This window comes from Meleagris gallopavo, chromosome 7 (genome assembly GCF_905368555.1).
Source record: "Meleagris gallopavo chromosome 7, MGAL_WU_HG_1.1, whole genome shotgun sequence".
NCBI lineage: Eukaryota > Metazoa > Chordata > Aves > Galliformes > Phasianidae > Meleagris > Meleagris gallopavo.
Window position 1 is genome coordinate 35,342,895 of NC_139410.1, and position 21,461 is coordinate 35,364,355.

General features: G+C 46.2%; 1 protein-coding gene across 2 annotated transcripts in view; it reads left to right on the plus strand.

Moving 5' to 3' along the window:
• The window catches only part of GALNT13 (polypeptide N-acetylgalactosaminyltransferase 13), an 83,236-nt gene that overhangs the window by 35,876 nt on the left and 25,899 nt on the right, over window positions 1-21,461 (plus strand). For both annotated transcript variants that reach the window (XM_085227996.1, XM_085227995.1), the window contains 5 exons: window positions 5,513-5,679; window positions 6,865-7,072; window positions 7,601-7,771; window positions 13,894-14,011; window positions 20,348-20,528. In XM_085227996.1, the coding sequence (XP_085084122.1) occupies window positions 5,513-5,679; window positions 6,865-7,072; window positions 7,601-7,771; window positions 13,894-14,011; window positions 20,348-20,528 (845 nt within the window). The remainder of the gene's footprint in view (window positions 1-5,512; window positions 5,680-6,864; window positions 7,073-7,600; window positions 7,772-13,893; window positions 14,012-20,347; window positions 20,529-21,461) is intronic.

Here is a 21,461-nt window from a genome sequence, read left to right on the forward strand (position 1 = left end):
GCCATAGCTCTGATAGGGGGCGAGGGATGCAGGGGACCTCTGAGCTCTGCCAGGTGTGCTCAGGCTGCTGGAGCACTTCTCACAGGTGGGCTTTGGGTTGTTCCTAAAGCCATGTAAGACCAGAGCTTTGCTTTGTTTGGCTTTGCATTGTTATTGCTCAGTGGAAAATGCTGCTCCTCCAATTACTTTATCACAGTGACAGTCAGTTATTTGTGGTCTTGGCACGGAGTGAGCAGTGCAGAGATGAGGACGTTACATGTGTGCCAAACAGAGCCTGCTCTGTGTGACAGAACACAGGCACAAGGGGAGGCAATCCGGGTCAGGCACCAGCAGCAAAACACCCATGTGCAGGAGGAGAAGAAGAAAGTGTGAGTGCTCAGCAGGGCTGTGTTTGTACTGCAGGGTTAAATCCAAGTGGCTTACTGTTGTTCCTCTGGAAATGGGGGAAACTTCTCTGTGCCAAAGGGGCAGAAGTGCTGCTGGAGAGAAGGGAAAGTACCCTGGGCTTGGCTAAGTGCCTGCGGCTGCTGGCCAGGTTTTGGTGCTCGCTGGTGGCCAAGAGCAGGGCTGTGCTCCCTGTGCCACCTCTTGGCTGTGTGGGGATGGCTGTCCTGGCTTCTTTATATATGCTTCCTTAATAACTGCTTGTCCATGAAAAGGGGTTGCTGTAGGACTAGAGCAGCATAAATCTCATACTAACTGCAACCAGAACTAAAGGCTCTGCCTTGGGCAGGTGGCAGAAGCTGCAGCTGCATCCCAACGAGCATCCAGCCGCAGTGGGGCTGTGTCCATCTGTTAAGGGCAGGTGTGAGGTTCAGCCATGCCTCTGTGGGCTGCTGTCCCACCCCATTGACTCCTGTGCTTTGATATTGCTGATGGCATCAGAAAGAGTTCCCTTTGTTACTGAGAGCTCCAGGAGAGCCTTATAGAGAGCGTTAGCATCAGGGTATGTCTGCTCCGCCAGGCATTTTGGGATGGACGCAGTGGTGTCTTGTTTCCTCTACTGCACGTGTGAGCAAGAGATTTGGGGATCCAGAGTTACTACTTGCTAAAATATTTTGAAGAATACATCAGAAAGTAGTGGAAGGTTAAGGTTAGCCTGGTATTGTAAAGTGGGAAAGATTCAGCAACGCTGTCATAAAAAGCAGCGCTGTAAATGGAGCAAAACTAATGATGAAAAGCTGTCCAGGAAAGCCTTATCTGATGAGTTGTGAGCGCTGTTACAGGTTTGTCCTGAATTAAGGCTGCTGTGTTCAGGTTTGTGGGGGTATTGATGCTTTCACTTGGAGTTAAGGTGAAAATCCCCTGAGCTGTCTGCTGGAAGGCTCAGGATGGCGGATCTGCAGTATTGACTGCGGGTTCTTTGCTTTTAATAATGCTGTGTTGTGCAATTGTGGCCTTCCTCAACATGAAAATAACTTTGAGCATTCAGTAAACAACTTGGGAAGTGATTTTTAAGATCTCAAAGCAGAGTTTGGGTGGAAAATCCCGGAGGAATATTTGATATTCAGGGCTATACCTGGAGCTTTATGAACACTGATAGCTGGAGGGATGAGTGAAGGGTTGCTCCTACCAAGTGCAAACCTGCTTGTACTCTGTAATGAAACACCAGAAAACAATTTTCATGCATCTTCACATCCTTCATCTGCTGGCTATAAAAATTGATTGGCGCTGGGATTTATTGATACAATAAAATTCAGTGAGACAGCACGGCTGCAGTCCTGGCACTCTAAGGGAAATAAATTCCTTTTCAATTATTTTCTATTTACCTTTCATTTGCATTAATTTCAGTCTTAAAACAGGAACTGGTGCAGTTCAAGTGAATGTATTGAAGCAGAGCTCCAACAGGTGTGTGCTGAAGTGATGGGGCAGGTGGCAGCGGTAGGGTTTGCAGTAGGGAGAGGTGACAAATTAGTCCTAAACCAAGTCTTTTTTTATGCACCTGCTCCAATGAGCTTTTCTCCTGCTCAAGTGTCGTACCATGCATTTCCTTACAGCAGTTTAAATTTCCTCACAGGTCTTATATACAGTATACAGGAGAGAAGTGTGTTTCAGACAGCAGGATTCTCTGAGCACAATCACTTAAGTAGAAACGAAGCACTGCTGACTGCAGGTAGCCTGGTGGAGCTCCAAAGTGCAACTTCTAGAAAGGATTGCACCAACATCCAGCCTTTTCTATGCGTTTCCATCTTTATATTCTCAGTAATGCAAGGTAATAGTGGGTAATGACTAAATAATCATCAAAATCCCCCAGCTCGTATAAACTACATCTATTTAACACAGTTCTTTATGTTCCCTAATGCACCGTATCACAAATACTGCATAATAAATTCTACTTACTGGTTACGTTCTCATTTTCCCTCCAAGTGTTTTGCTTTCCTGCATGATTTTCTGCCTTGATTTTCTTTCCTGAGTGCCTCAATATAATTCTGGAAGAGAAAAATCACAGCACAGCCCTTCATGTTCGTGCAATTTGCACACAGCCAACGGGAAGGATGGTAAATAGTCTCACTGTTTCCATATTACTGATCTTGGAAAATGTGTTTTTCCTGCATTTAAACAGCTGTATTTACTTCATGTGTATTTATAAAGTAACATCTGATGAGTGCAGAAGGAAAACCCATGTTTCTGGGGAAGTCTTGCCAGCATCAGTGTGTGTTAACAACTCGTGTGCATCGTAAGGAGTTTTGGGGGTGGTGGAGTGGCAGTCCTTGGATCTGTGCATAGCATGCAGTGCATGGCTTACCTTTATCTCTCCTTCAGCGAGCTGTGTGTTCCTGAAGCAGAAAAAGTGCAGTGTGTGTCAGTGCAGTGGTTGCAGTGAAGGGAAGATGTTATCTTCTGTATGGTTACAAACACCTCCAGGTGACGGTGCTGTGATGGAGATTACACACACGATGCATGGCTGTAGCAGTACTGGCACGTCTTGTTTAGCTTCCAGAGCTGAGTGCTGGCACAGGACCCAGGGAGCAGCACATTGCCTCCATGGGAGATGCGTGAGCAGCTTGCAAGTGTTAGGTAGCCAGCAGGTCAACGTGCTCATGGAGTTATTGAATCCAAGCAATGGATGTTCTCACCATGGGACCGGTGCTTGTGGACTGAGGTCATCCCAGCAGCCAGTACAGGAATCACCTCTGTTACACTCATCAGTTAGCAAGCACTGATGACTTTGTGTCTGTGCAGTTTGTCTGCTCCAGAGCAGCTGCTTATTTAAAATTTGATCCTTAGGTCACTTCTTTCCAAGGAGAGGGGCTGTGGGCAGCCTGAGCTTGTAGGGGCAGCCAGCCTACAGCAGGGGTGGGCTCCTTCCAGCCCAGCCATTGCATGGTCCTGTGATGGTTAAGGCCCCTTCCAACCCAACCATTCTATGGTCCTGTGATGGTTAAGGCCCCTTCCAACCCAACCATTCTATGGTCCTGTGATGGTTAAGGCCCCTTCCAGCCCAACCATTCTATAGTTCTGTGATCTTTAAGCTCCCTTCCAACCCAACCATTCAGTGGTTCTGTGGTCTTTAAGGTCCTCGCCATCCCAAACTATTCCAAGTTTCTGTGAATATTCTGTAAGAAATAAAACAAAATGCAACATGAGCTATCCCTTGAGCTCAAAAAGCATACCAAAACATTAGTGATAGCTAAAGCACAAACGGAGACGATCTCCAGTTTTATCTTTGTTCACAGAGTTGCTGCTTAGGTGATGCCTTGCTCTTGGCCTCCCCTTTGCACAGCCAGCCCTTTACTTTTGCAGGCGTTTCCAGAATCTCCCAGAAAGCTGAAGAAAGTTGAGTTGCTTGTAGAACTGCTCCTCTGGGAGCACCTTTCAGATTTGATGACTGCGTGCTGTGGGGTGGAAATCAGTGTGGGGCCCAGGTTGCCACCCGGAGCAGACTAAATGCTCCTCTGGGTGGGCTGAGCGCTGCAGTAATCTACTGAAATATGGATTTAATACCATCATATAGACAAAGTACATGCATTTACATTTTCTACTGAAATCAAATGACCCAAATTAAGCAAAGTGAATAGATTTAATTTAGTCTCTGATGAGCGGACCAGATATCAACAAATCCCAGTTCATCGCTTGATGTACCCGAGAAACTACACATAGCCAAGCAGCAGAATGAAGTCATTTGGAAATTGAATAATCCTCCCCCAGAGGGGATAATCCCAGCCTGGAAGTGTCTGGGATGCTAAGGAGGGGATGAGCAGCAGGGTCTGTTGCTGTGAATGGAGCCAGGGCTGCCAGAGAAGGACTTGACAAATTATGGGTCCCTTCCAACTCTGGAGATTGGATGATTCTGTGATCAAAGCTAGTGAAAAGCTGCAAGAAAGGAGATACCTGCCTCTTTGTGTGCTGGCCTTTAGCTGCTAATGCACGTGTCTGGACATCTGTAAACAATCCCATGGAGCAGCTCTCTCCCAGTTTTCAAAATTGAGTCTCTTGTAAATATAATTCAAGTGATTGCTGTGAACTGTGGGACAAGCAGAATTTATGCCAGCTTTGTATATACCCATTCAGTGTGCCTTGGAATTAAATCAGTTCAGAATGTCTGATTTTGGACACACTGTTCTGCTGAGCTTTGGCTCTTTTAGGCACCTCTGTTGTCATGGATGATCACCGAATCATAGAATCCTTAGAATTGGAAGAGACCTGTAAAGGTCACCTAGTCCAGCTCCCCTGCAATGCACAGCTAGGTCAGGTTGCCCAGGTCCTGGTCCAGCCTTACCTTGAAAGTCTCTAGGGATGGGGCATCCACCACATCTCTGAGCAACCTGTTCCAGTGCCTCACCACCCTCACTGTAAAAGACTTTTTCCTTTTATCTAACCCAAATCTACCTTCTTTCAGCTTGAAGCCACTTCCCCTTGTTCTATCACAACAGACTCTGATAACAAGTGATGAACTTTTTCTATGTGAACTCTGAATCTAAATCACGATGTCTAGATGTAAAAAGATTGCTGAAGTTGGAAAGGTGGGATGGTGACCAGCAGACCTGAATGGTGGTCTCTATCCAAATGATGTGAAGGCCATTACTTAGCTCTCTGTGTGTGTATTTGTATATGTGTTCGTACACACGTGTATGTTTGGTTTCTGTTAACACCGTACCTTCTGCAGTCAGATCTGGTGTTCAGTGACTATCTCGTGAACCTTTTGTCTGTTCTGCAGAATGCAGTGATGTTCAGTGTTCTGTATTAAAACCTCACCTCGCGTTTTGAAGGCTGTGATCACGATTTCACGTACTTTTTTAATGGCAGCGATCTGGAAGAAGAGATTAAACTGAGTTTTGTTATAGTAGGTGATGTTTATGAAAGAAACCGTATGGACAAGCTGGCTTCGCTGCAGGCACCTGGATCGTTTGTTTTCCTGGCTCTTAGCAGAGAGATTTGATACTGGAGGAGCTCCTCCTAAAGAATTCATGCATATGAAGATTCCTTCTGGCCTTCCTGTCGGTAGAGCTCACTAGGGATCTCTGGATTCACTTTTTTTTCTTTCTCCTGTGTTGTTTTTTTTTTTTGGCAGGTGCAAGACCAAAGTGTACCCTGAGGAGCTCCCAAACACCAGTGTGGTCATCGTGTTCCACAACGAGGCCTGGAGCACCCTGCTGCGCACCGTGCACAGCGTGCTCGCCCGCTCCCCGCGCCGCCTGCTCGCCGAGATCATCCTGGTGGACGATGCCAGCGAGAGGGGTGGGTGCTGCAGGAAACTGTTGGCAACCCTTTGTGCTGTGCTTTGTCGCTGCAGAAGGCAGAATCCCTTCCCCCGTCTCTCTTTTGGTCTCTCTTTTGCTGCATTCCCAAATGGGATCGCATCCCATCAGTGGGATGGATGGGGCGATGAGCGGTTTTCCTTGGTGCAGGCAAATGCAACGTTCATTTGCAACCATTCAGTGCAAGGAGGGTGCAAGCCAAGCCATCCTTTACTTCTGCTCCATGGAGCACTAACTTCACTGTAGTCACTGCCCTGGATTTCCCTGCTTCTGAAAACATACAGGCTTGTTACTTCTCTGTGCCCAAAGGCTAGTCCTAGAGGGCCCAAATGGTGCACTTTATCAAAAATAGCTGTAGTCATATTAAGCCATATACAAATGAGCAGAAGTACAATCTTCTTACACCCAATACTGATTGCTGATTTATTACTGGGAAACAGACTGTGACTTAGTTGAAGATCCTTTTATCTCTGTGATGTTCTCATGAGGTGCTCAGGTCGATGTGTGCACTCATGGATGTGTGCTTTGTGGCTTCACAGAGCTAAGTTCCAGCATGAGCCTCTGTAGCTCTGCTCTTGCTCTTCAAAAAGCTTTACATGTGTCAGGAGGAGTTTCCTGCGCTGTGCCAGTGTTGGTCCCTGGCAGGGCAGAGCATAACACATATGTTCTGCAGCTGCATTTGGAGCCCTTAGGAGTTGCTGAACCTAGCTGTAACAGAGCAATAGAACAGTTGGGTTGGAAGGGACCTTAAAGATAATCAAACCATAGAATGGTTGGATTGGAAGGGACCTTAAAGATATTCAAACCATGGAATGGTTGGGTTGGAAGGGACCTTGAAGATAATCAAACAATAGAATGGTTGGGTTGGAAGGGACCTTAAAGTTCACAGAACCATAGAAGGGTTGGAAGGGACCTTAAAGGTCACAGAGCCATAGAAGGCTTGGAAGAGACCTTAAAGGCCATAGAACCATAGAAAGGTTGGGTTGGGTTGGAAGGGATGTCACAGCCCAGGTGTGGACTGGCTGCTTCCCAGCTCAGGTTGCCCAGAGCCCATCCATGGCCTGGGGCACCTCAGCTCAGGGCAGCAGTGCCAGGACCTCGGCACCCTCAAATAATGTTTCTCTATTATTATTATTATTATTATTTTTTCTATTGCCTTTGGCAGAATTTCTGAAGGCCTCCTTGGAGAACTATGTGAAGAAGCTGGAGGTCCCAGTGAAGATCCTCCGGATGGAGCAGCGGTCAGGGCTGATCCGTGCAAGACTGCGAGGGGCAGCGGCTGCCCGGGGGCAGGTGGTCACCTTCCTGGATGCACACTGTGAGTGCACCCGTGGCTGGCTGGAGCCATTGCTGGCCAGGATCCGGGAGGACAGGTGAGACGAGAGTGGGGGACAGCAGATCCTTGCAACATCAGCTGGGGCTCTGGGCCATCCCTCGAGCACTGTGCTGCTAAAGCAATAAAAGTGCAAAAAAGGTTCATTGATCTGAAAAAGAAGATTTTTTTTTTAAGATTTATTTTGCAGGAAGGTAGAGGATTCTATAAAATTTATATCTAACATACTGAACCTTAGTGGGTGGAAGGGACCTCTGGAGCCCCATAGCCCAACCCCTGCAGGAGTTCCCTACTGCAGTGCACTGCACACAATCCAGGGGGGTACAAATATCTCCAGAGAGGGAGACTCCTCACCAATCTGAGCAGATGTGGCAGGGCTCTGCCACCATCCAGGTTAAGAAGTTTTTCTTCCTGTTCAGATGGAACTTCCTGGGTTCTGGTTTATGCCACGTCCTGTTGCAGGGCACTGCTGAACAGAGCTTTCCTGCAGAGGAGCCACGGAATAAAACAGTGGGGGGATTCAAACAACAGTTTCATTTCCAAATGCCTTTTATTTTTTTCCTCACAGGAGGACTGTTGTGTGCCCAATCATCGACGTGATCAGTGATGACACGTTTGAGTACATGGCTGGGTCAGATATGACTTACGGAGGCTTCAACTGGAAGCTGAACTTCCGCTGGTATCCCGTGCCCCAGAGGGAGATGGACAGGAGGAAGGGGGACAGGACCTTGCCTGTAAGGTAAGGAGGGGAAATGGAGTTCTGGGGTGTTTGGCTTTGCTGTAGGTAGATGATAATACTGAAGTTTTGCTGCAGTATTAGAGAATACACACCAGATAGCTTTGGCAGAAAGCACCAACATCTGCCCCGTCCTTAATGCTGTAATGTAACTATCAGATAACTATCAGAGCTGAGAAAACTCTGTCAATATTTCCTTTAGAACGTTCAATAATTCAAAATAATACTTGCTTTCTAAGTATTGAGCTTCCTTCTGTGTTTGTTATCAGCAAGTAGCCTTGTTGAACTTGTTTGCAGACATTGCTGTTCTCATGACTTAAAACAAATATTAGAACATATTGCTGAAATGGAAAATTTTGGACATTTAATCCAAGCATTTGGTTATGGTCTGCACTTCTTAAAATGCATACTGCCTATAAAATAACAATAATGACAGTGCATACCCAGTCAAAACTAATCTAAGAATATATCCTGAGTTCCTCTGAGCCTTCCCAACCTCCTGTTTCTAATTGCTGAAACCAAAGTCTGTAACAAAACCTCGAGAAAAGTTATAAATGAAGTTGAAACCAAGCAGATTGAATACGTTACTTGCCATGGGTTATTTGCTCAGCTCCAATAGCTTCTGTCATCTTCATGAGAACTGAAAGAAAAATTAAAAAAGAAAAAAAAGAAAAAAAAAGAAAAAAACTAACTTTAAGTTGTAATAAGTGGATGTAATGCTTTCAAACCTGTCTAAAGAGACGTCATGAAATAGAAAGAATTCCAGTCCTTCAAACCCCTGACTGTGGGTGACAGGCAGATTAGGAGAGAGGCAGCTCAGGGGATGGCAGTTCCCAGCAAAGCTTTGCAAAGTTTCCAGGTGAGGCAGAGGGTGGGCACAGAAAAGCTTTTTGGATCTGCTGATACACTGACTGATGACAGTGGCCAAAATCTGTCACTTTAATTATTTCAAAGCCTGGGATCAGAGAAGTGCTGAATGTTTTACATCTCTTTCTCATCAGACCATCTCTGGAACCAACTTGCTTTCCAGTTCCTTACCCAGTTAAGCCTGAAGTGTGTGTTAGGTTCATAGTGTTAATTGTTGTAACGAGCTGCACAGCCTCACGCTGTGCTGGCTGGCACTGCTGGCTGCTCCTCCAACACCCTTGGCTTTGCTCCAGCCCTTCTGTGCCGACACAGGAAGCTTTGAAAGACGGGCAGAAGGGAAGCAGTACTTAAGGTTAATCCAGAATCATGCACGTAACTGACTCCTAGAGTTATTAAAGCAAAGCAGCTTTTCATCCTTTCCTCGCTGGCTTATAGCTGGTGATTGCCTGGTGTTCTGGGAGCCCTCCAGGTGAAGATGGGTGTTAGTGGAGGGTCAGGACTTAATGAACGATGCAGCACATCCTCTAATTAGCCCTGTAACAAGTATTTGAGAGGGAGGTGGTGGTTCCAAAGGTGGTGTAATTGGGCTGCTTGGGATGCAAGCTGTTAGCTTTTAGGCACAGGTGCCCTTTCTGAACAAGCAGTGGAGACTTTTTGATCAAAAACAGCATGTGAGATTTCTCCTGGAAACACTGGCAGCTGGTGAACACCGAGAAGAGGTGTAACAGTCTTCATATGGGAAATAACATTTAATAAGTCATCGGCTGCTTTCAGTGCTGGCCACTATCTGGAAATGCTTATCAAAAGCAATCCGAGAGATTGTGGCAGTAAATCAGTCTTGAGGTGTCAGAATCACAAAAGTGAACTTGCATCCAACGAGAAAAAGTGGAATATTTCAGTTGAGTTCAGAAGGCTTTTGGCAAATGCTGCTCCTTGTCAGTTCTAAAGATGAGAGGCCAAAAATAAGCCAAAGCCAAACCCACACCAACCGTTTGGGAACAAGCTGCTGACTTCATTTTTTTTGCATTGCCTTCCCCGTTCTGCAACATCATTTCAGTCTCATGAAGATTGAATATGGGTGCATTCATCTTTTTCTCTTTGCAATCAATGGAATAAGCACAGAATACGTAAAGATCAGTGACTAATGTGCTTGTATGTGTAATGGAATCATTGCACTCAAATCCTGAGTTTTATTACACTAAAAAGCCGTGTAATCAGAAAAAGTGTTTTACTCAAATTCTTACCTGTCGTAATAACAATGACAAATTCCTACTGTGACTTTTTACGTTTAATACCATCATGCAGATTAGGCATTATCAACCTGCGAGTGCAGTGAGGCCGTGGCACTGCTCAGAGCTGTGGTGCCCCATCCCTGGAGGTGCCCCAGGCCATGGATGGGTCCTGGGCAGCCTGAGCTGGGGGGCAGCCAGCCCACGGCAGGGCTGGGGCTGAGGGGTCCCTTCCAACCCAACCGTGCTGTGATTCTTTTAATTATTTTAAATAAAATGTATTGTTGGTGTATATATTGTTACTGTATATACATTTTCTAATGGAAAGATCAGAGTAGTTCACTGCTAAGAGATCACTGGTTGGCATGAATGGGTTTCGGCCATCACTGGGACCATTAATCCCAAGGGGGAGTTAAGTACAGACTGTGTGTTATCCTCAGGGGAAGGCACACGATCCTTTCTAATTAGTGGATGTGCAGCATAGCTTGTTTATTTGCTTAAGGAATTAAAGAAACTCTTACATTCACAAATCAGGTATTTCAGCCCACTGAAATATCCATCCTTGTGGGAATCTCTGGAATTGATGGGAAAAGGTTAATTAATGCAGTGACTCTGACATCCTACATCTCCCTATCATGCAGTAAAAGCACTTTCTTAATGGAATCTATTAGAAAAGTTGGATTGTTTGTCATATTTCTAGCAAAAAGAACAGTGAGAATTCATAGGTGCCTCCCATACCGATGAGCAACGCCTGCCTCAGACAGAACGGGTTCTGATGTGGCTGCTCCCACGTACACTATTCCTTTGCTGGCCATCACACCTCAGTCCCTAGCACTTTTCCCCTTACTTTTTACTTGTAATGCTTCAGCACCAGCTGTAAAGGAGCACTGCTGTCGCTCACTGCTGTTCTAAAGTTCCTCAAAGACTTTGTCTTGTTCTTATTCTCTAAATGCTGTCACTTCTGCTGTCACTGGAGTAACACCTGGTTTGTGCACTTGGTACATGGCTTTGCAAAACATGTCACTTGAAGTGCAAAGCTCCTGTTTCATTGGGCTGCCTGGGGCAGAATCCATGTGGCTGCACAGGTAGAGCTGAGGACACTGGAACAGGGCTCTGGGCAGTGCAGCTCGGCCGCAGGTCTCTCAGGTTTAGTGGTAAATGCCCATGGAGTGCTAAACCCAATGGTCTCATTCAGTCTCTCACTGGTGTGCTCTTCTTTCCCCACTGCAAAACAGTACTCACACGTCCCGTGCCTCCAGGTGAGCTCTGTGCTGAGATCACTGTGCAACCATCTTGTCCTACAGCTGCAGGATCCCAACCAGAAAGCACTTCTCACTGCACTTCTCTACGGATATTGCCATATTTGCCTTTAATTGTTTTGGAACAGAAGACAGATGAAACTTGTACTTAAAAATACTTAAATATACGTGTATATTTCCAGAAAATGTCAATTAAATGAGTTAGGAAGAGGAAAGAATACAAGATGAAATGTGAGGACCTCATTTTATTTGTCCTCTTAGGCTCTGGCTGGTGCTGTAGGTGCTGAGGTGAGTGCTTTGGGCAGCAGTGGGCTGAGGTTTTTGCAGGGGGTTACCTTGGGCGAGTAATGTGGGCTGGTGCTGGGCAGCACTGGGAACTGGTGCTGGGAGCATTGGGATGCAGCAGAGTGGGGCTTAAACATCTGTCTGCTGTGCTCTTCCCTATGGGAAGGCAATGGGGCGAGCATGGGAATAGGAATCCTGCTTGCTGCTCACAGTCGCAGAAAGGAAAAGCAGACCTGTCTCCAAAAGAAAATGAGAAGTGGGTTGGAATGATGGCTAGCATTAATCATAGCACCGTATTGCTAGTCTGACTCCAAGTAGGCAAAACAGAACTAATAAGCACAAAACTGAGAAAAACTGCAGAGATGCTCCTCCTTGCTGAAATTACTGTTTCAGCTGTTTTTACAGTGAGAGCTCTGCAGTTCTGTTTATGCAACATAAAATTTACTTAGCAGAGACGAGCTCTGCCTGCTGCACCTCAGTTATTTAACACTGTGGTTCCTTTGCTTTTACAGCGACTTCTAACCCATGATAGACATTTCAGTCTATGAGTAAACCAAGTGCTGACTCTGCTTTTGGTTTCATTTTAAATAAGTTTTGCGTAGACGTATACACTAAGTAACCAATCATAGACATTTCTTTCAGCTCTCTCATTTTACAGTGGTAGCATCTCAGCTCTGGGGCAAGGTTGTGCTGGGCCCAGGTGGAACAGGCAGGAATGAACCATAGAATCATAGAAAGGCCTGGCTGCAAAGGCCCACAGTGCTCATTTCATTCCAACTCCCTGCTGTGTGCAGGTCGCCAACCAGCAGCCCAGGCTGCCCAAAGCCACATCCAGCCTGGCCTTGAATGCCTGCAGGGATGGAGCATCCACAGCCTCCTTGGGCAGTCTGAGCTGAGCTGGGGACACGGGGAAAATAGGAAATGTTGGTAAGCTTGGGGCTGCAGGCTGCCCCTGCTCACGTAGCAACTGACTGCAGGCAGGTTTCCAGCTCTGTTAAATTAGTTTTCCTGAATTGCACGTTAACCATTCTTATTGACATGTTGTTCTGCAAAAAAAATCCTGGAAGCATGATTGATAGCAGTGTTTGCTTAAGGATGTCACCAAACACATTAAGTGTGGAAGCTGCACTTCAGATGGGCGGAGGTGCTGGTGCTGTCTTGTGGTAGAATCACAGAACCATTAAGGTTGGAAAAGACCTCTGGGATCCCCTGCCCACCCCCACCGTGCCCACTGCCCGTGTACCTCAGTACCACATCCCCATGACTCTGGGACACCTCCAGGGATGGCGACCCCCCCCACACTCCATGGGCAGCTCTACCAGTGCCCAGCTGCTCTGGAATTCTTTCTCATACCCACTCTGACCCTCCCCTGGTGCAGTGTGAAGTCCTCTTGTCCTGTCACTGCTACCTGGGAGTAGAGGCTGAGTCCTCCCCTCCCTCACAGTCCAACCTCCTTTCAGGGTTTGTAGAGAGCAGTGAGGTCTCCTCTGAGCCTCTTCTTCTCCACACTGACCCATCCCAGCTCCCACAGGCACCTCCATTGGACTGTGCTCAGACCTTACACAGCTCTGCTGCCCTCCATGTCTTGGTGGTCTCGGCTCCAGCACCTCCACGTCTTTTTGGGGCCCAAAATCTGAACGCAGCACTGAGGTGCAGCCTCACCAGAGGGACAGTCACCTCCTGCTGACCACACTACTGCTGACACAACCAGGACGCCGTTGGCCTTCTTGGCCACCTGGCACACTGCTGGCTCATGGTCAGTGGCTGTCGGCTGGCATCCTCAGATCCTTTTCTGCCACGCAGCCTTCAGTCCCTGCCCCACAGCTGCAGCGCTGCATGGTGGTGGTGTGTGCGGGTTCAGGGCACAGAGTGCTCAAAGCGGTGCCCTGGGCCGTGCTGCCCTGTGGGCGCCCAGTGCTGCGTGGCATGGCCGTGTCCCAGCAGCTCCCAGCCTGGGTGTGCAGGGCTGGGCGGGAGCACAGGGCTGTGCTGCTGGCCCTGGTGTAGGCGTTGGGTCTGCAAAGCCTGGAGCAGGCATCGGTGTGGGGAAGCAGGGCAGCTTTACAGGACGAGCTGCACGCTGCTGGGATTTGCCTGTTGTAAGGATCTGTAATTCTGTTGGGTGAGATTACGCCCGGTAATGTTACGCACATTCAGTCTCCCTCTAAGGCAAAGCTGAGGCATTGAACTCCCTTCTCTAAGCATCTCAGATTGGATTTAAGTGCTGTTCTGGATGCAGTGCCAAAATTCCATCCACTTTACCATTGCAGTGCTCCTGAACTCATGGCAGCGAGCCGGGGAACCGCGTGGTGTTTTGTATTGAAGTTGCTGTGCGTAGAATGTATTGATAGTCAGAATGTCTGAGGAGATGTGTGCTGTAGTATCACGCGATGAATTCCACAGTGTCTTTCAAAAGGTATTTTTTCTTTTCTTTTTCCTCTTTTTTTTTTTTTTTTTTTTTTTTTTTCTGTTTGTTTTCAACTAGGACCCCTACTATGGCTGGTGGCCTATTTTCTATTGACAGAAACTACTTTGAAGAGATAGGATCTTACGATGCAGGAATGGATATCTGGGGTGGAGAGAATCTTGAAATGTCTTTTAGGGTAATTGCCGTTTTCCTTCATTTTCTGTCAACAAACACTTTTGCTGTAACAGTTCCTACATTGGGGTTAGGGCTGCTGTGTTTTAGCTGCCATGCAAGTCGTGGGTTAATTGTAATGCTGCAGCTATTTGGGGATGTCTCAATACAGTATTTGGTCCTTTTTACTGCATGAAACGTTTTGTAACTGTTTGGAAACTTTGACCTTGCACTTCTGAGATGATGTCTATATATTAGAATAATATATCTTTGTATGGAAAAGTGAGGCTTTCTGCGAGATGGTGCAAATGCTAACTGACATAAACAAGGTATGAATGTATCTAGGTTAAAAAAGAACTGATGTCTGTGCTTCTGAAAGCGTATTTTGGCTTGAACTTGGGAGTTGTGGCCGTGATGCTTACACTGCATGGGATGGCACTGCCTGCAGGAGAGGGTTGGTACATTGCCTGGGACAGGAGCAGAATGTGATGGAGTGAAATGCATTTAGTGATTGTCCTTTAGGCATAAAGGAAAATTGAAACACTGAGTCTTCAATGAATAGCCTGTAGGAACGATATTGGAAATGGTTTTTAATGCCTGTGATGGATCACAGTTTTGGCACTTGAAGTAAGTATGCAAAATAAAACCTGCCACAGCTGCCCTATACCCGCAGAACTGCACAGGTAGATTCTTCTTCCATTTTTTCCTCTCTCTTGTTTTCAGGGACGGTTGGTTGGTGGAATGTTTTCTGTTGACAGAGCAGGCTTTGAAGGGTTCTGTCAAGCAGATATTTCTAGAGGAGATCAGCTGAGAACCTGAAAGCATCTTCAGGCCATTTTCTATTAACTACACATCATTCACTTTCCGGTAAAATGGAGAGGTAGAGAGACTTACTCTGAGTGTTGATGTTTTAAATCACATTTCAGCTTTCTTGGTGCACAGCCTTCCAAAGTGTTCCTTGGATGCACACGGGATGCAGGCGTGTGTAGGAGCGTATGTTCAGCAGAAGCCTTTAAGGCAGCACGTTTGCTTCTTGTCTTTTTAGAAGAGATCCCTGCAGCAGGGAATAGCACAGCCTTAGGGCATCGGCCACGTGCCTCTCCTGGGTTAAAGCTGTGGGCTGGTGCTGCTGCCCTTTTTGCTGAGCATCATTGTGAAGCTCACCTTGTTCACTGGGATGGTGAAGGGCAGAGATGTGCATTCAGCCCTGACCAGAGGAATCCCGCAGCAATTTGCTGTCACTTCATTTCCTTGGTGCATAGAAAAAACCCTTCCCAGAACCAGCTTGGGGCTGTTGCATTCTCTTAGCAGACAGTCTGAAATATGTCACTGCGTTCTGAGGAAGAGCAGCACAATTCCAGTGTAAAACATTGAGCCCTGATGGCACGGCTGCCCCACGCAGCTCCGTGTGCACTGTGCTGGAGAGCACCATCCTGCTTCTGCAGGAGGGTTCCCACTGAGCTCAGGGAGCATTAGGGCTGGGAAAGCACTCAGAGAGGAGGACAAACGTGTTTGCAGAGCTGGGAGGTTGTGTAGGATTGGAGTGGAGGCCAGCTGTGCTTGGAGCATGTGTGGGTGTCCAGCCTGCTGAGCTGCATGGGAAATATTTAATATAGTTAATGTATACACATAACAAAACTTCTTTTTATAAATATATGTCATTTAAAAAAAAAAAAAAGTCAACAAAAACCTAAAACTAGTGGTATGGAGATATATGGCTAGAGCCTTTCTCTTTAAAGAAAGCCAACCCAGTGCATCAGCTGGGCTTGATCGATGAGGGAGGTTGGTTAGATGGTTAGCAGGGAGGTTGAAATTAGATAATCGTTGTGGTCCTTTTACAACCCAGGCCATTCTGTGATTCTGTGATACAGCCCTGCTCCTTCTTCCCTTACCGTGAGAACTCCTACATCAGTCAGAGCTTCATACATTTCAGACAGCACATACAGCCTGGCCATCAGCACACAGCTGCAGCCCTTCTGCATCTCTAACATCCATGAGCAAGCAAAAGCAAACTGCACCTTATTCCTTTCAAAGCACACATTTGCACTTTCTAGCCTTGTTTCGGCCAATTTTGTTCTATTTGAATATTTTTTAAGAATATAATATGTTTTTTACCCAGTTATTTTCAATATGCTGTCCTAAGTTATAGAAACTCCTTTTTGACTACTGAGTTTTCAGAGCATTCTCTGGTCTGGAAAAAAACATAAAATTTAAAAGCAGATGAAAAATGTTTAAAGAGTTCCATACAATAAAAAAATTATGGCAAACATTCAAGAATAAGTGCTGTTTTCATTAGCAGATTTCCTATCTGCAGCTGCGAGAGATTCCTGCCAGGATTTTTTATTATTATTATTTTTTTTTTTTTGTAAACTGCTGCCATCCTGCAGAGCGGATCACGAAGGACAGCTGAGCAGCAGCTCTGCTAACAGAGGAGATATCGATTTACCCTGAAAGAAGGGAACTCTGTGCAGCAGTGCTCAGTGCCAGGAAGTTCTAATGGAATGGGGCGCCTGCCTCTCCAGGATGGAAGCAATATTAAGAGCAGTATTAGGGCAGTGCTGTGACCAGATCCAGAGCTGTATGCACTCAGGGCTGGCTCCCTAGCAATGTCCTTGAACTAAGAGTTAGTTTCAGTGCTCCCCTCACTTCGGAGACACTGGAGAAGCTGGGGCAGTGCCCTGGTGACTGCAGCATGGCATGCTTCAGTACCCATCTGCTGCAGATGCTTTACATCAGATTTTTAATTGTTCATTTTTGAATTTTTAATTCTAAGGCCACTATCTCTCATAGAATCACAGAATGGCCTGGGTTGAAAAGGACCTCAATGCTCATCCAGTCCCAACCCCCTGCTGTGTGCAGGTCACCAACCAGCAGCCCAGGCTGCCCAGAGCCACATCCAGCCTGGCCTTGAATGCCTGCAGGGATGGGGCATCCACAGCCTCCTTGGGCAACCTGTTCCAGTGCCTCACCACCCTCTGAGTGAAAAACTTCCTCATATCCAACCTAAGCCTCCCCTGTCTCCCATTCCCCTTGTCCTATCACCACCCACCCTCACAAACAGCCGTTCCCCCTGCTGTTTATCCGCTCCCTTCAAGTACTGGAAGGCCACAATGAGGTCTCCTCTGAGCCTGACAAGGGACCAGCAGCAGCCAGTGTTCAGCCTGATGTATGGGAGGGCTCTTCTTCTGACTGCAGAATTACAGGGATGGGAGCATGTTTGGCTGTGGTTCGGTAAGCAAGCTTAGCATGTTTGTTGGTTTGGATGGCAGGGAGACTGGTGCTGTGTTGTTATGGGCACAATGGGATGTGACACTGTAGGGTGGAGGGGTCACATGCATGTAGGATTGTCTTATCTTTGACAGTGCAGTGACATTGGAAGTGGGTTTTTCTGGTCTGAGTGCTGTTGGGGTGTATAAAGCCCTGAGTAACCAGTGATGGGATGAGAGGGAATGGCCTCGAGTTGCACCAGGAGAGGTTCCTGTTGGATAGTAGTAGCAGAAATCTCTTCTCCACAGAGCAGTCAGGCAGTGGCACAGCTGCCCATGGAGTGGGGGTCACCATCCCTGGGGTGTCCCAGAGCTGTGGGGACGTGGCACTGAGGGATGTGGGCATGGGGGGTGGGTGGGGTTGGGGATCCTAGAGGTCTCCTCCAGCCTTAATGGTCCTGTGGCTCCAATCACCTCACAGCCAGACTGAAAATGCACCTCTGTGTCAGTATGGGGGAAAATATCCGAGGTGTGCCGACTCAGTTTCGGTGTGGAGGTCTTGTGGGTTGACATGAGAGGTATTTCTTAACTCTTCCTCATGCACCACTGCACAGCAGCCAGCAACTTCAACTCATTTAACATACTCAGGCTGAAGTGTTAACTTTCTGGTTGCAGCAGTCACTGGGGATATTCCAGCACAGCTTCAACCTGTGGGAATGCAAGAGAGCTTTGATCTAATGCCGCCATCCATAAACACACGTTAGGTAGTGAATACTAAAAGAAACAACCTTTTATGGAAGTAAATATTTCTAAAATGCTGTCAACAAAGTCATTAGCATATAAACAGCAAAACCAAATGCCTTAAATCTCTCCAGGCTGAAACTTTAGTTTTATTTTAATGCAAGCTCTAAGAAGTTGTCTATCTCATTTGGACTTAGTTTTACATATCCTGTCACAAAAGGAGATTGCCTGGCTCCTGGGAGGGCCGTTTCCTTGCAATAACCACAAGTGCAGAGCCACCCAAAACGACCCATCAGCTAACCTGCAGGAGTATTTTTTCTGCTCATTTTAATGTGTTATTTTTATCTGCATGCAAATTGATCATTATTAACCTTCTGCATTTCTGATGGGCGGGTGGGAAGTGGCTTTACCTGAGCGTACAAAAATGACAGAAGGGGCAAAGGATCTCAGAGGTGGGCTGTGCAGAAATGGGATGGAGTTTAATGCACTCCTTTTGTGCAGTAATGGGAGTGACTGCCAAAAGTCTGAGATCGAAAGGTAGTTTTAAATAATTAATGCCTGTATTTAAAATGGGATAAATTATCTTGGCATATAGGAGCTTGCAGTGAAGAGTGATTAATTGTATGCTGTTGTATATCTTGTCTATGCCAAACCAATGTGATCCTGCAAGCTCTAGCCACTATGAACCTGGGGAAAGGAGTCATTTTAGCAGTGAGTATTCAGGAAACTTGGTTTTGCTGTGGGCTTTTCTGGTTGTTTTTTTTTGTTTGTTTGTTTTTTGGAATGAAAAAGTTAAAGCCCTTCTGAGCAGCATGCAGGTTTATCTGCATTCCTATGACAACTGCAATAGCTAGCAGCTTGTAACAAGGCAGCCAAAAATACACTTAAAAATGTACAAAACACACATATAAAAGTGATAGCATGGGAGGAACCTCCTGCCAAGAAGGAGGGTTGGGGTGAAGCTGTGAGAGCACTGATCTCAGCACTGACAGAGGTTAAAATACCCCTCAAACTGTTTGTGCTCACTGCTATCCTGTGTAGGGGATTGCTGCTGTTCTGCTGTGTAAATACATCAGCAGTGCATATTTTGGGTTTAATAAGTGTTCTCTTCTTGGTGCACCCACCGACCTGAAGTTTCACCTGAGCTGACTGGTTGTCACTGAGCTGCAAAACACAAGATGTTAAACGCCAGAATATTTTGATGTTGTCGTTGCTCATCCCAACAGAGTACATCACTTAGCATACTAATGAAATCATATAAAAGGATCTAGTCCTAATTAAATAAGATCTGCATTAAGTTTCTATGGTAACTGTTATGTCTGTGTCGAGGAGCTCTAATTACAAGGCTGTACCAGTGATCTTAAGACACCAAACGATTCTTAAGCCCTGCTTCTTATTAGGAAGAGGTATTGTGAGTTTTAGCCCTGCTCTCTGCTTAGCAGGAGACCAATGCATATTGGGGATGAGTCTGGGTAACGAGCTGGGCAGCTGGTGGTACCTTTGTTGGTGCCAAAACTTGTCAGTGAGCCTCGGTGTGGGGGGAGCTTCAAGGAATCACCACTGTCAAACAGCCATGTTGAGTAGCCCTATAAGCATCCCTTGGGAATCCTTCATTTCTGTACACATCTGGAGTCAGCTGTCTCTAGTTCTGTCCAGTTGGACCTGGAACCTCTGCTGGTTCCTTTTCTAGTTCTTCCCAGCACCCAGAGAGGCAGCAGGCTGCAGAGCAGATTGCAGGGAGCGCAGCAGCTGATGTACATCACACCAAGACTACTGAGCTGCCAGAAGAACAGTACCTCGTTTACCAGCAGGATGCCTAGCTCAGGATTAAAGGATTGTTTATACTGGTGCAGACACATTGAAGGCACTAAGCTTGCTCAGGGTGTAGATTTGGGACATCTGTCTGTGAGGTTCAAGGCGCCAGTGTTTCTTGTTCGATATTAACCATAGTCTGCTGTGCCTTCACTAGTGTGGTCATGGACTCGATTCTGCTTTAAAAACTACAGATGTGGGTAGATAGGTTGTAAAAGTTCTTCTCTGTTTCTTTAAATATTATGTATTCCTTCAAAACTCAAATACATGGTTAGCATTCAAACCCTATGCTTGGAAACATAGTACAGGGTTACTCCTTTCTGAGGCAGTGGTTTGTACGTATTTATATCATAAGACCACACAACCAGTTGTGCCATTCACACAAGTTTTCGCTTTGTGGTTAAGGTCTGTGTGGCTTCATTGCTCTCAGGAATTACGTCCCTACTGTTCCCCTTAAACTTGAGTTTGAAATTCCCAGTTGAATTGTGACCTGGGGAAATAAATGAGGAGATAGCTGCTAACCTATCAGAGTTCTTCCTGCTGTAAGCTTTTCATGTTTTGTGCTGGCTTTAGTCAACCCTTTCTGCATGTTTTCGTTTCAGGTTTGGCAGTGTGGTGGCTCCCTTGAGATTGTCACATGCTCACACGTTGGCCATGTCTTCCGTAAAGCAACCCCTTACACCTTCCCTGGTGGCACAGGACATGTCATCAACAAGAACAACAGGAGGCTGGCAGAGGTCTGGATGGATGAGTTTAAAGACTTCTTCTATATAATATCCCCAGGTAAGAAATTAGTTTCTGAACGTGTAATGATATGTAAAGCTGTCTGAAAAAAGGAAGATGCAAACGTGAGATACATACAGGTAAGTCTAAACATGTATGCATGTATATGTACTAAACATAGAATTGCAGAATGGTTGGATTGGAAGGGACCTTAACGGTCGTAGAACCACAGCATGGTTGCATTGTTAGGGACCTCACAGCCCCCAGCCCCACTCCTGCCTTGTGCTGGCTGCCCCTCACCTGCTCAGGCTGCCCAGGGCCCCATCCAGCCCTGTGCTGATCTCTGTTCTGAGGTCGTGGGATGGCAGTGACTCTCTGTGATATCCCAAGGCACACAGATGTAGGTTTGCTTTCTGGTAGTTATCAGAGTTTCAGTGCTTGCCTTCCAGTCCACCTAAAGACTTTCACTAGTACAGTTTCACAAACACTGAAAAATAAATACTTATAATGATTTATTGAAGCACCAGATATAACAGATTTAAGATTGCCATTGATAATAGTTGCAATAGTGCTGATATGTGATGTTAGTGGTAGCAAAATAAATGCTATCCTGGGTATTCCTCACCAAGAGTGCTTACTTGCCCTTGCATCCTACCCTTCTCTCTTCCCCTCCTTGGGGTGATGTTTAACATGACTTGAGTGGAGAGTTGAGTACTACAGTCACAGATGTTTAATGTGTTCTTCTTTGAGCTCATTTTCAAATTCAGAGCTGTTAAATTTAATACTAAATTTCAGCCTTCTCCTTGGCAGCTGTTACTCGTTCTGCTGATTTATTTGTTGGTTTGGGATTGTACATTTTTTTTAATTGCCCTTTCCTGGCCAATATACTTAGAACCACAGAAGCATGAAGGTTGGAAAAACCCTCTAGGATTCCCAACCCAACCCATCCCACCGTGCCCACTGACCATGTCCCTGAGTGCCACAACCCCCAGG